This window comes from Xenopus tropicalis, chromosome 3 (assembly GCF_000004195.4).
Source record: "Xenopus tropicalis strain Nigerian chromosome 3, UCB_Xtro_10.0, whole genome shotgun sequence".
NCBI lineage: Eukaryota > Metazoa > Chordata > Amphibia > Anura > Pipidae > Xenopus > Xenopus tropicalis.
The window spans coordinates 153,027,624-153,041,488 of NC_030679.2; the positions used below are offsets into that span (position 1 = coordinate 153,027,624).

At 43.4% G+C, this 13,865-nt stretch overlaps 1 protein-coding gene across 1 annotated transcript; it reads right to left on the reverse strand.

Moving 5' to 3' along the window:
• Nucleotides 1-9,273: 9,273 nt before the first annotated feature.
• LOC108646266 (olfactory receptor 5G3-like) lies at nucleotides 9,274-10,212 on the reverse strand. The gene has a single exon (XM_018092740.2). It carries the CDS (start codon nucleotides 10,210-10,212, stop codon nucleotides 9,274-9,276), a length of 939 nt encoding a protein of 312 aa, XP_017948229.2.
• Between the last annotated feature and the right edge of the window lie 3,653 nt (nucleotides 10,213-13,865).

Consider the following 13,865-nt stretch of genomic DNA (forward strand, 5'->3'; position numbering starts at 1 on the left):
CTGTTTTATTATTACAGAGAAAAGGGAATCATTTAACCATTAAATAAACCCAATAGGACTGTTCTGCCCCAATAAGGGGTAATTATATCTTAGTTGGGATCAAGTACAGGTATTTTTTATTATTACAGAGAAAAGGGAATCATTTAACCATGAAATAAACCCAATAGGGCTGTTCTGCCCCAATAAGGGGTAATTATATCTTAGTTGGGATCAAGTACAGGTACTGTTTTATTATTACAGAGAAAAGGGAATCATTTAACCATTAAATAAACCCAATAGGGCTGTTCTGCCCCAATAAGGGGTAATTATATCTTAGTTGGGATCAAGTACAGGTACTGTTTTATTATTACAGAGAAAAGGGAATCCCTTGTTGGCTGCAGTAAAGCCCCCAGTTTAAATGAATGATTTCCCAACATGTGCCCCCTATGGGGCAAATTCACTAATGTATGAATCCGAATTACGAAATCCAATCATTTCTGATGATCACAAATGTCCCGAAAATTCTTTTCGATTAAATACAAAAATTTTGTTCTTACGATCTGAAAGTTCAGAAATTTTGTATTGAAATGATCATTTGCGAATGGCGATCCATTTTCGTATCCGACCAATCGTAAACGCTTTGAACCTTCAGTGCATGATTGGAAGCCTCCCATAGGGCTCAATGGCACTCTGCAGCTCCAACCCGGCCCAAGGAAAGTCTCCCATAGGGCTCAATGGCACTCTGCAGCTCCGGCCCAAGGAAAGTCTCCCATAGGGCTCAATGGCACTCTGCAGCTCCAACCCAGCCCAAGGAAAGTCTCCCATAGGGCTCAATGGCACTCTGCAGCTCTAACCCGGCCCAAGGAAAGCCTCCCATAGGGCTCAATGGCACTCTGCAGCTCCAACCCGGCCCAAGGAAAGTCTCCCATAGGGCTCAATGGCACTCTGCAGCTCCAACCCGGCCCAAGGAAAGTCTCCCATAGGGCTCAATGGCACTCTGCAGCTCCAACCCGGCCCAAGGAAAGCCTCCCATAGGGCTCAATGGCACTCTGCAGCTCCAACCCGACCCAAGGAAAGTCTCCCATAGGGCTCAATGGCACTCTGCAGCTCCAACCCGGCCCAAGGAAAGTCTCCCATAGGGCTCAATGGCACTCTGCAGCTCCAACCCGGCCCAAGGAAAGTCTCCCATAGGGCTCAATGGCACTCTGCAGCTCCAACCCGGCCCAAGGAAAGCCTCCCATAGGGCTCAATGGCACTCTGCAGCTCCAACCCGGCCCAAGGAAAGTCTCCCATAGGGCTCAATGGCACTCTGCAGCTCCAACCCGGCCCAAGGAAAGTCTCCCATAGGGCTCAATGGCACTCTGCAGCTCCAACCCGGCCCAAGGAAAGTCTCCCATAGGGCTCAATGGCACTCTGCAGCTCCAACCTGGCCCAAGGAAAGTCTCCCATAGGGCTCAATGGCACTCTGCAGCTCCAACCCGGCCCAAGGAAAGCCTCCCATAGGGCTCAATGGCACTCTGCAGCTCCAACCCAGCCCAAGGAAAGCCTCCCATAGGGCTCAATGGCACTCTGCAGCTCCAACCCGGCCCAAGGAAAGCCTCCCATAGGGCTCAATGGCACTCTGCAGCTCCAACCCGGCCCAAGGAAAGTCTCCCATAGGGCTCAATGGCACTCTGCAGCTCCAACCCGGCCCAAGGAAAGCCTCCCATAGGGCTCAATGGCACTCTGCAGCTCCAACCCGGCCCAAGGAAAGTCTCCCATAGGGCTCAATGGCACTCTGCAGCTCCAACCCGGCCCAAGGAAAGCCTCCCATAGGGCTCAATGGCACTCTGCAGCTCCAACCCGGCCCAAGGAAAGTCTCCCATAGGGCTCAATGGCACTCTGCAGCTCCAACCTGGCCCAAGGAAAGTCTCCCATAGGGCTCAATGGCACTCTGCAGCTCCAACCCGGCCCAAGGAAAGCCTCCCATAGGGCTCAATGGCACTCTGCAGCTCCAACCCGGCCCAAGGAAAGTCTCCCATAGGGCTCAATGGCACTCTGCAGCTCCAACCCGGCCCAAGGAAAGTCATGATATCGAAGCTTGAACGAATCCGAAACTTTTGTACTCGTGACAAATACGATTTTGTTGCGCAAATTGACGCAAAGTACAAAAACATTGCGCAAATTAATGAAAAAATTGCAGAAAATCTGCACAGTTCTAAATCTTAGAAAAAATACGATTTTTTTGTATTCGGCCTCAATCGTACATTGATGAGTGCTATAGAGAGAGACCCATGGACAATATCTCTTATAATCGCTCAAAGCTGAGAAGCAAACGTTAGGATTATATGAATATACAGTTGGTTTCTGGAGAGGGCAGGGACATGGACTACAATGCACCTTCATACAGAAGTAGCGATAATATAAATATATTGGTGATCCTGGTAACGTCCCTCACCCCCTCACTCTATCTCTGTCTCACTGAGTGCTCAGTATACAAATGGCTAATGTTATTCCTGCTCATAACCTGTGGGGCCACCTACACCTACACGTACAACCTGCTCTAACCCGTCTAACAACCTGTCAGCTAAAGCCAAAAACAACTTCTCACTACTAATCCTCTACGTTCCCTCAGGGGCTTTTGACACAACTGACACACCTACTCCTTCCCCAGCCCCACCATTCCCTTGGCCTTTGTGACACTGTACTTTCCTGTGTTTCCTCTTAATTCATATCGCTCTTTTAGTGTCTTTTAAAATGGAGTATTACCTTCTCCCATTCTTCTCTCTCTTGAGGTTCGTTAAAGCTCTTCTCCATGGATACTTCATCCCTTGGCCAACCAATCATTTCATATGGTTTCCAACACCACCACCATGTGTCTCTCCTTACTTGTCTTGCTTCTTCATGCTACAAAGAGAAACTGGTCCCTTCCCCCATCCAACACCCATAAAATCTGAGAAGATCCAACTCCATTATCACCCTATTGCTAAAGGGTGAGTTCCTTGGAGTTATGCTTGATTCTTCCCTGTCCGTTACTGCTCAAATTCAGTCACTTACTAAACGAAGCCACTTTGACCTAAGGAATATTCCCTAAACACGATACAACATGCCACCCAAATTCTAATTTACCATCCAATCATATAATGCGTAGACTTCTGGGATTTTCCATTAATTGACTTTTCCCCCCAGAAGCTGCCAGCTCTCTAGTCTATAAAGAATATTGCCCCTATAGCTCAGTAACTGCCCATCCCTGCCGTACTACTCTGCCAATCCCTACACTGGCTTCCGCTTCCATCACACAAATCAAACAAAGGACTCTGGAATTCATAACTTTTAATCTGCCCCACCCTACATCTCTGTACGTTTCTCCAACTACTCACACTCGTCTACTCGCAGTCACAACTTTACAAGGGCTGCACCCATTCTCTGGAATTCTCTTCTACATTAGACTGGGACCCCAGGGCCCACCAGGAAACCTTAGCCCATGGGCCCCACTCTCCCAACTATTTTCCTCCTTTCCTTGCCCAACCTCTTTATTCTCCCAGTCTCTTCTATTAAAATACTAGCATCTATTCTTCCATCTATTTCTCTTCTTTGTTCCCATTCAGAAATTGGGAATGACTATGAAACAGGCCATCTTCTTTCAGTTATTGGTTGTTTTTCTTTGTAAATCTGTATGTTTAACTCTTTTACTGCCAATGACGTATGGCACACGTCGTGGCAGTAAAAGGGCTTAACTGCCAACGACGTGTCCCATAGCTTCTAACAATGACAGCCCCCCTGGGCAATGTGCCAGGGGGGGCTGTCATGAGGGTCCTGCGATCCATCGGGTCGCAGGACCCTCCAGGAAGCAGCAGATGCGATTGCATCGCGTCTGCTACTTCCTGCTTCCTTCTTCCCCCCCCAGCGCCGGCCCACTGAGGAGGAGGAGGCGATCGGGTCTTCAGGACAGGTAAGAGTTTTTTTTTATTTTTGCATTTACACACTTATACACACACTTACATACATTTACACACACTTACAGCACACATTTTAGCATTTTTTTGGGGGGGTTTTCACACTTTTATACACTTATTTACACTCATATACACACTTACACACTATAACACAACTTTTACACATGTACACACATATATACACAAACACTTTGTTGTTTTTTTTTTTTTTTTTCATTTTACCACTTTGTTTTTAGTTTCTTTTACCTAAAAACTGTTTATTTTGACAGCGTGACTATTGGATCAGATATTCTGACCACTAATTACACTGTCATGTGACTTATTTTGTTGTTTCACTGATTTGCAAAATTTTTGTGGTTTTATCGCATTTTATCCCTGTATAAGTGTTCCTGATCTGTTTTTAGCGTAGCTTTGCCAGGTGTAACTTTGGTGTACAAAAATATCTTTGCCTATTTTGAATTCATCAGAATGTGTACTTTCCAAAAATATATGGTTTTGTGGGGGTCACTGTATAGTTAGGGGGGGTTACGGCACATAATACACTGACAGGGGGCTCTGTGTGCAAAAGCTGAGCTGGCAGGCGAGAAATCCATATGCGCTATTTTCATTTAGGGTTCAGTACATACCGCAGACTTTGGTATATCTATGCATGTTGGGCATCAAACTGTTCAGTAGACCTTAGGTGTTCCTATTTGGGGTGATTTACCTTTGTACCCAAGAAATTGTGTGAGATAAATGCGCCAAATTGCAACATTTTTAGGCGATTTTCAGAAATGACATAAAAACCAATAAATTTAGGAAAGCTTTGCGGCTTGGTACTTTGGTGTAGAAAGGACTCTTTACCCTTGTTGGATTTGTCAGAATGTGTACTTTCCAAAAATATATGGTTTTGTGGGGGTTTCTGTATAGTTAGGGGAAGTTTTGGCACATAATACACTGACAGGGGGCTCTGTGTGCAAAAGCTGAGTTGGCAGGTGAGAAATCCTTATGCGCTATTTTCATTTTGGGTTCAGTACATACTGCAGACTTTGGTATATCTATGCATATTGGGCATCAAACTGTTCAGTAGACCTTAGGTGTTCCTATTTGGGGTGATTTGCCTTTATCTGATCTTTATCAAGAAATTGTGAGAGATAAATGCGGCAAATTGCAACATTTTTATGTGATTTTCTAAATGTCATATAAATCTGCAAACTTAGGAAAGCTTTACAGCTTGGTACTTTGGAGCAAAAAGAAATGTTTACCCATTATAGATTCGGGGGGATGTGTACTTTCCAAAAATATATGGCTTTCTGGGGTGAGTGTACTTTTTTTGCAGCATTATCCCACATAAAGGATGTAAATGTGTTGATTTTGCAGGAGCTGAAATGATACATCATATGGGGGTATGTTCCCATTGGGGCCCCTACATGCCACATACTTAGGTAAACCTATACATATTGGGCATCAAACTGTTCAGTGGACCCCTGGTGTTCATATTTAGGGTGGTTTATCTTGGTACCTAACACTATGTGGGAGATAAGATGCTGCGAAGTGGAAGCTTTAAGGGGATTTTTGGAAATGTCATCAAAATTGCTAATTTAGAAAAGCTGTGTGGCTTGGTACTTTGGAGTAGAAAGACATGGGTACCCATTTTAGATTCGGGGGAATGTGTACTTTCCAAAAATATATGACTTTCTGGGGTGAGCATACTTTTTACTAGTTTTATCCCACATAAATGATGTAAATGTGTTGATTTTGCTGGAGCTGAAATAACAGAAATGATTGATCATATGGGGGTATGTTCACATTGGGGCCCCTACATGCCACATACTTAGGTAAACCTATACATATTGGGCATCAAACTGTTCAGTGGACCCCTGGCGTTCAAATTCAGGGTGTTTTATCTTGGTACCTAATGCTATGTGGGAGATAAGATGCTGCAAACTGGAAGCTTTGAGGGGATTTTTGGAAATGTCATCAAAATTGCTAACTTTAGAAAAGCTGTGCGGCTTGGTACTTTGGAGTAGAAAGACATGGGTACCCATTTTAGATTCGGGGGAATGTGTACTTTCCAAAAATATATGACTTTCTGGGGTGAGCATACTTTTTACTAGCTTTATCCCACATATAATGATGTAAATGTGTTGATTTTGCAGAAGCTGAAATGACAGAAATGACAGTATATATGGGGGTATGTTCACATTGGGGCCCCTACATGCCACATACTTAGCTAAACCTATACATATTGGGCATCAAACTGTTCAGTGGACCCCATTTTGATAAAAACCAATAACTTTAGGAAAGCATTGCGACTTGATAGTTTGGAGCAGACAGACAGTTGTGCCTATTCTGTATTCCCCAGAATCTGTTCTTTCCAAAAATGTACAATTTTCTGGGATAAACTTTCTGTTAGTGGGAGTTTTGGCCTTGAAATCTAAAGTCTGCAGCTTTCTGGAGCAGGGCTTTGGGAATTTGGTAGTGTACTGCTGGGAGTTTTTAACCTATACAAGTGACAAATCTCCATAAAACTATATATATTTGGTATTGGCACGTTCAGGAGACATGGGACTTTCCAAATCAGTTGTATATTTGTGCATAAAATAATTTTTGTTTCTAGTATGTGTGTTTATATTATGGAAAATTAGATTTTTTTTGCATTTTTAGACATTTAGAAGCCTATATCTTGTTACAGAATTGGAATTACACAAAAATTCTACCATATTTTGAAAGCTTAGGTTGTTATGAAAAAAACGATATATTGTTTTCCTAAAAGTCCCCCCAAGGAAAGGCCCCTAAAGTGAAACAGTGCAAAATGTTCAAAAACTGTCTGGCAATACAAGTTCCGCTTTGACCAAAACAGCTGGCAGTAAAAGGGTTAATTTATACACCCATTTATTATAATAACAATAACACTATGATCCTACTACCAAGGAGCTTGTATTCAAAAGCCTAACAGCCCAAATTTCAGTTTTTACCCAATTGGCACCATTGTGGGTACAACACCTCATAGTTAGAATGGCCAAAGCACCTTCAACATTTCTGCACCATATACTATATACCATCTACAGTGGAGGAAATAATTATTTGACCCCTCACTGATTTTGTAAGTTTGTCCAATGACAAAGAAATGAAAAGTCTCAGAACAGTATCATTTCAATGGTAGGTTTAACAGTGGCAGATAGCACATCAAAAGGAAAATCGAAAAAATAACTTTAAATAAAAGATAGCAACTGATTTGCATTTCATTGAGTGAAATAAGTTTTTGAACCCCTACCAACCATTAAGAGTTCTGGCTCCCACAGAGTGGTTAGACACTTCTACTCAATTAGTCAACCTCATTAAGGACACCTGTCTTAACTAGTCACCTGTATAAACGACACCTGTCCACAGAATCAATCAATCAAGCAGACTCCAAACTCTCCAACATGGGAAAGACCAAAGAGCTGCCCAAGGATGTCAGAGACAAAATTGTAGACCTGCACAAGGCTGGAATGGGCTACAAAACCATTAGCAAGAAGCTGGGAGAGAAGGTGACAACTGTTGGTGCGATTGTTCGAAAATGGAAGGAGCACAAAATGACCATCAATCGACCTCGCTCTGGGGCTCCACGCAAGATCTCACCTCGTGGGGTGTCAATGATTCTGAGAAAGGTGAAAAAGCATCCTAGAACTACACGGGAGGAGTTAGTTACCTCAAATTAGCAGGGACCACAGTCACCAAGAAAACCATTGGAAACACATTACACCGCAATGGATTAAAATCCTGCAGGGCTCGCAAGGTCCCCCTGCTCAAGAAGGCACATGTGTAGGCCTGAAGTTTGCCAATGAACACCTGAATGATTCTGTGAGTGACTGGGAGAAGGTGCTGTGGTCTGATGAGACCAAAATAGAGCTCTTTGGCATTAACTCAACTCGCTGTGTTTGGAGGAAGAAAAATGCTGCCTATGACCCCCAAAACACCGTCCCCACCGTCAAGCATGGGGGTGGAAACATTTTGCTTTGGGGGTGTTTTTCTGCTAAGGGCACAGGACAACTTATTCGCATTAACGGGAAAATGGACGGAGCCATGTATTGTGAAATCCTGAACGACAACCTCCTTCCCTCTGCCAGGAAACTGAAAATGGGTGGTGGATGGGTGTTCCAGCACGACAATGACCCAAAACATACAGCAAAGGCAACAAAGGAGTGGCTCAAGAAGAAGCACATTAAGGTCAAGGAGTGGCCTAGTCAGTCTCCGGACCTTAATCCAATAGAAAACCTATGGAGGGAGCTCAAGCTCAGAGTTGCACAGAGACAGCCTCGAAACCTTAGGGATTTAGAGATGATCTGCAAAGAGGAGTGGGACCAACATTCCTCCTAAAATGGGCGCAAACTTGCTCATCAATTACAAGAAACGTTTGGCCTCTGTGCTTGCAATCAAGGGCTTTTCCACTAAGTATTAAGTCTTTTTTTGTTAGAGGGTTCAAAAACTTATTTCACTCAATGAAATGCAAATCAGTTGCTATCTTTTATTTCAAGTTATTTTTTCGATTTTCCTTTTGATGTGCTATCTGCCACTGTTACACCTACCATTGAAATGATACTGTTCTGAGACTTTTCATTTCTTTGTCATTGGACAAACTTACAAAATCAGTGAGGGGTCAAATAATTATTTCCTCCACTGTATATACTGGGGAGTAGTGATGAGTGAATCTGTCCCATTTTGCTTCGCCATAAAATTCACGAAACGACAAGAAAATTTGCGAAACACATTTATCTCGTGATTTTTTTGTTGCCTGGGTCTTTTTGGTCACCCGCATCTTCTTTTTGTCCCCCCGCACTTTTTCTTGACCTGACTGCACCCTTTTTTTGACGCAACCGCGCCAAATTTGACGAGCAACAAATTTTTTACGCACGGTGAATTTTCCCGCAGCGGATTTTCACGGAAGTTTCACCAATGGTGAAATGCGGAAATTCGCTGCGAATCCATGCCTGCCAAAAAAAATTGCTCATCGCTACTGGGGAGTACATTTAGGGGCTCAATTACTAACCATCATTTTATATTTTAAACTCAATTTGGATTTTTTCAAAAAGTCACAAAGAAAATTGCAAATTTTCCAATTTACAGCTAAAAATCCAAATTCTACAATTCGCCAGCTGAAACTTGCCGAGTTCATGTAGAAGCCAATGACAAGGTTCCTTCCCTTTCCTTGAAGTTCTTTCTTTTGTCTCGTGGCAACAACTCAATAAATTCAGGATTTTCACGTCAAAAATTCAAAAAAGTTGAGTTTTTCAAGACTTTTCTCAATGCGACTTTTCCTTGTGACTTTTTTTTAGAAAATATTAGACATTTGGGAAAACGAATTTAGTCGAATTAGAAGATATAAAAAAAGGAGAACTTAGAGAATTTTAGTAAATCTGCCCCTCAAGTGGTATAGGGATTCTCTGATATCTTTACTTCTCAGGCTGTAGATAAGTGGGTTAACAAATGGGGTCACTACTGTGTATAACAGAGAGAGAACTTTACTTGTGGTCTGTGATTCTTTTTGGGGGGGAACTAAATAAAAAGCAATGAGAGTCCCATAGAACATGGAGACCACAGCCAAGTGGGAGCTGCAGGTGGAGAAGGCTTTTTGCCTCCCGGTATGGGACACTATCTTTAGGATTGCATGGGCAATACACATATATGATACAGCAATGAGTATAATGGGAAGAAAAACCACAGGAATAGACTGTAAGGTAATTGTTATCTGCATGACAAAGGTATCTGAGCAGGAAAGCTCTAGTAGAGGAAAGAAATCACAGAAGAAATGGTTAATGGTATTTTGGTCACAGAATTGTAGTGTCCCCATGATGTTGGCAAGAAGTAATGGACAAATGAGGCCAAGGATCCAGGACGCAAGAATGAATGTAACACAAACCCTGTGGGACATTATAGAAGTGTATCTCAGGGGGATGCAGATGGCCACGTATCTGTCATAGGCCATTACTGCTAGGAGTAAACACTCAAAGGCTTCAGTTGCAGAAAAAAAAGCAAATTGTATCATACAGCCGACAAAGGGCAACATGATTTTATCATAAATTATAGTTTGGAGCAGGGTAGGTACAATATTTGTGGATTCCAGAAAGTCACATATGGACAGCTGCTGGAGAAAGAAGTACATGGGGGAGTGGAGGTTCCGGCTGAAGGCCACCAACACTATGATGAGGACGTTCTCCCAAACTGTCAGAATATAAATCAGAAGGAACAGAGAGAACAGGGGAACCTTGAAGTTGTGGAGATTCTCGAATCCCAAGAGGACAATCTCACTGACCCACGTCTGGTTCTTCATAGACATTTCCGAGGAGATAAAAAAGAAGCAGTGAGAATATTCAGTTCTCCTTAGAACTCGCCAACATGCAGAAGTCTGTTTTTTGCCATATCTGGGAGTTGTATTGCATTGTCACATTTTGCTGAGATGGAAGCCCACTGTGACAAATTTCCTATGATGGGAGTCTGACCACTGTTGCTCAAAATAATGCAAATAAACAGAGACAGTGCAAATATTTTATGCAACACTATAAAGGCAATGAAAAACAGAAATTAAATGTCAAAGAGCTTCAGTAAGGAAGTATCAGCTCTTCCTTTGGGTTCCTATCAGATTGGTGTCTACTACAGGCTTCCATAGTTGCTCAGGAAAAATATTAAGCTCTTACATCTCTTACTGTGGAACCATAGGGAGATGCCCCCATGAGCTTCTCCCAATGTGTAACCTGCTCTGCATTTCTCCTGCCATTTTGCTAACACAATCCCAACCATTTCTTTCCAATCAAATCACTTTACAGGAAAGATGTTCTTGGGGGAATATTCTACTGATTTGCCCCTACCAGAACCGCCCCAGATACTGTGGAACCATAGGAAGATGCCCCCATGAGCTTCTCCCAATGTGTAACCTGCTCTGCATTTCTCCTGCCATTTTGCTAACACAATCCCAACCATTTCTTTCCAATCAAATCACTTTACAGGAAAGATGTTCTTGGGGGAATATTCTACTGATTTGCCCCTACCAGAACCGCCCCAGATACTGTGGAACCATAGGAAGATGCCCCCATGAGCTTCTCCCAATGTGTAACCTGCTCTGCATTTCTCCTGCCATTTTGCTAACACAATCCCAACCATTTCTTTCCAATCAAATCACTTTACAGGAAAGATGTTCTTGGGGGAATATTCTACTGATTTGCCCCTACCAGAACCGCCCCAGATACTGTGGAACCATAGGAAGATGCCCCCATGAGCTTCTCCCAATGTGTAACCTGCTCTGCATTTCTCCTGCCATTTTGCTAACACAATCCCAACCATTTCTTTCCAATCAAATCACTTTACAGGAAAGATGTTCTTGGGGGAATATTCTACTGATTTGCCCCTACCAGAACCGCCCCAGATACTGACTGGGCAGGGAAGAACAGATCTCCTTTTATTACCCGGTGCCAGTAACACCCACAGCTGGGAAACCTACTGGGGAATCTCCGGGAGACTCGGGGGTTTGGGGTAATTATCAATCTCATAATTAGTCTTTGCACAAAACTAATTACTGAACACTATATATTTTATAGTATATTTTGTATTGTAATATTTCATGCTACACCCATGTGCTGCCCCAGCGTTAGTTATTGTATAGGTTTAATGGTTTTTATGCACATATATTGTACCTTGCCACTTAGTGACCGAAGTTATATTGCAAGATGTTTATTTACTTGTCTGTAAACCCTCCCCTTCCTCTTCCTTATATGTGGCATCAGTTCCTCCCATCATCCTTTTCCTCTTCCTGCCTTCCATGTGGGAGGAGCTGCTCCAGAGGTTAATGGGAAGGGGAAATATTCCTTTTGACCTCCACCAGTTCCAAATCCACTCCTGCATTTGTTCATCCATCCCAAATAAAGAACCTTTGTGGGTTCCAAGTGCCCGGTGAGTTCTGCTATCTGGCACCGATTGCCCCCCGGGGTGGGGGCACAGCAATTGGAGTTACAATATTTTCAATATATTTATATCAATTAGGGATGCACCAAATCCAGGATTCGGTTCGGTATTCGGCCAGGATTTGGCCTTTTTCACCAGGGTTCGGATTCAGCCTTATCCGTGTCCTTAGCATCAGGGTCAGACCCGACCCTTGCCGGTGCTCCCCTGGCCGATGGTGTTCCTCCCCTGATACATTAAAATTAAGTGTGCTCAGGGGAGGACATCGGGTGGGGGCCCCTGGGTGGGGTTAGGGAGGCTCAGCGGGGGCCCCTAGGAGATGCGGAGGACACGGCCGGTGGGGGCACCTGTAGGGCCCCTGGGGCAGCAGCTTCGGTGGGCCCTGCACCCCCCAGTCCGACCCTGCTTATCATGTGATGTTATTTAGTCGGTCAGTTTATTTATAGCCTTATCAATTGGAAGTTCAAGTGTAGGGATTAGAAGTTGGGGTATCTCAGTAGCTATCATCTGATGTTCCACGGTTCCACACTGTTGTTGAGTTCAACACATGTTGGGTTGGTTTTTAAAACCACTGGTATAGTTTAGGGCATTGGTCCCCAACCAGTAACTCAGGGGCAACGTGTTGCTCCCCAACCCCTTGGATGTTGCTCCCAGTGGCCACAAAGCAGGGGCTTATTTTTGAAATTTTGGTTTGGTATTTGTTGCATAAAAACCCAATGTACTGCCAACGTGAGCCTTCTGTAGGCTGTAGTGATGAGCGGGTCTAGAAATGCTCAACCCTAACCCTATCTGACCCAGCTTCTTCCCTCTATTTATAGACCCGCCCTGCAATGACATCACAAAAGGGGCGGGGCGTGTTGGGCGCGCGCCTAAAAATTAGTTTGACGGAAGAGCAAGCTGGCAGTGTTAGGTTGTGGGTGGGAAGGGTGAGCGGGAAGGGTCGGCTCAACCTGCCTGACCCGTGGGCCAACCGGCACATCACTAGTAGGCTGCCAGTCCCCATAGGGGCCACCAAATAGCCAATAGTTGTAAATACGAGGAAAGTCTCAGGTAGAAGTTCGTGTTTATCAAATCTTTGCTTTGCTGACTGAGAATTCAGTTAGAGAGATCACAGTTGTATTTGCCTTTCCGTCAGTAATAGTCTGTGCTAATGTATATGGAGGTAAGATGGCGGCCCTCCTACTTTATACTCACTGAGTACTAATGATATAGTTACTCACTATAAAGAAATATATGTATATTCTCACTGGGATAAAGAGCAACGCTCACAATATAAAGCTGAAATGAGCAGATGATTCTTCTATATGAAGTGGCTTTTCCCCTGTTCCTTTCAAAATGGCGGGCGGGGGTACAGGACCCCTCAACTTTCCCACCAACAGCTTCAACTAATGTACGGAAGGTTCTATCACCAGATGGATTTTCACAATTTGGTCATTTAATTTTCTTGTTACAAAATGAGTTTGGTGAATGACTGTCAGAAAGGTTTTAGAAATTAGGAAATTATCCAATTGCTTTGAATCCTTTAGAATCCTCTGATACATCATAAATCTGCCCATGACGTTGCCAAGCAACCTTAATGCCCCCACTGGGGCATGATTAGATCCAGCACAGGCTCAGCATTAAAATACAGGACTTTTTGAAACTGAAGATGATTGGGCCACTTATCGGTATCGTGTACGGGGCCGAAGCAGTGCATTGTGGGCAATGAGAAATAAAAATTGTGTCCTGGTAAATGAAGAAGGGAAAGTCGGTCTAATAGAAGAGAAATACTCGAAAGGTTCAATGGGACAAAGATTCACATGATCTATGGGTCCAGAAACACGGCCCAGTCTGATCTTAGAACCAGAGACAAATTTGCTAACAGAGAATTTCCCTTATATCTACTGACTATATATCTATTTCCCTTATATCTACTGACTATATATCTATTTCCCTTATATCTACCGACTATATATCTATTTCCCTTATATCTACCGACTATATATCTATTTCCCTTATATCTACTGACTATATATCTATTTCCCTTATATCTACTGA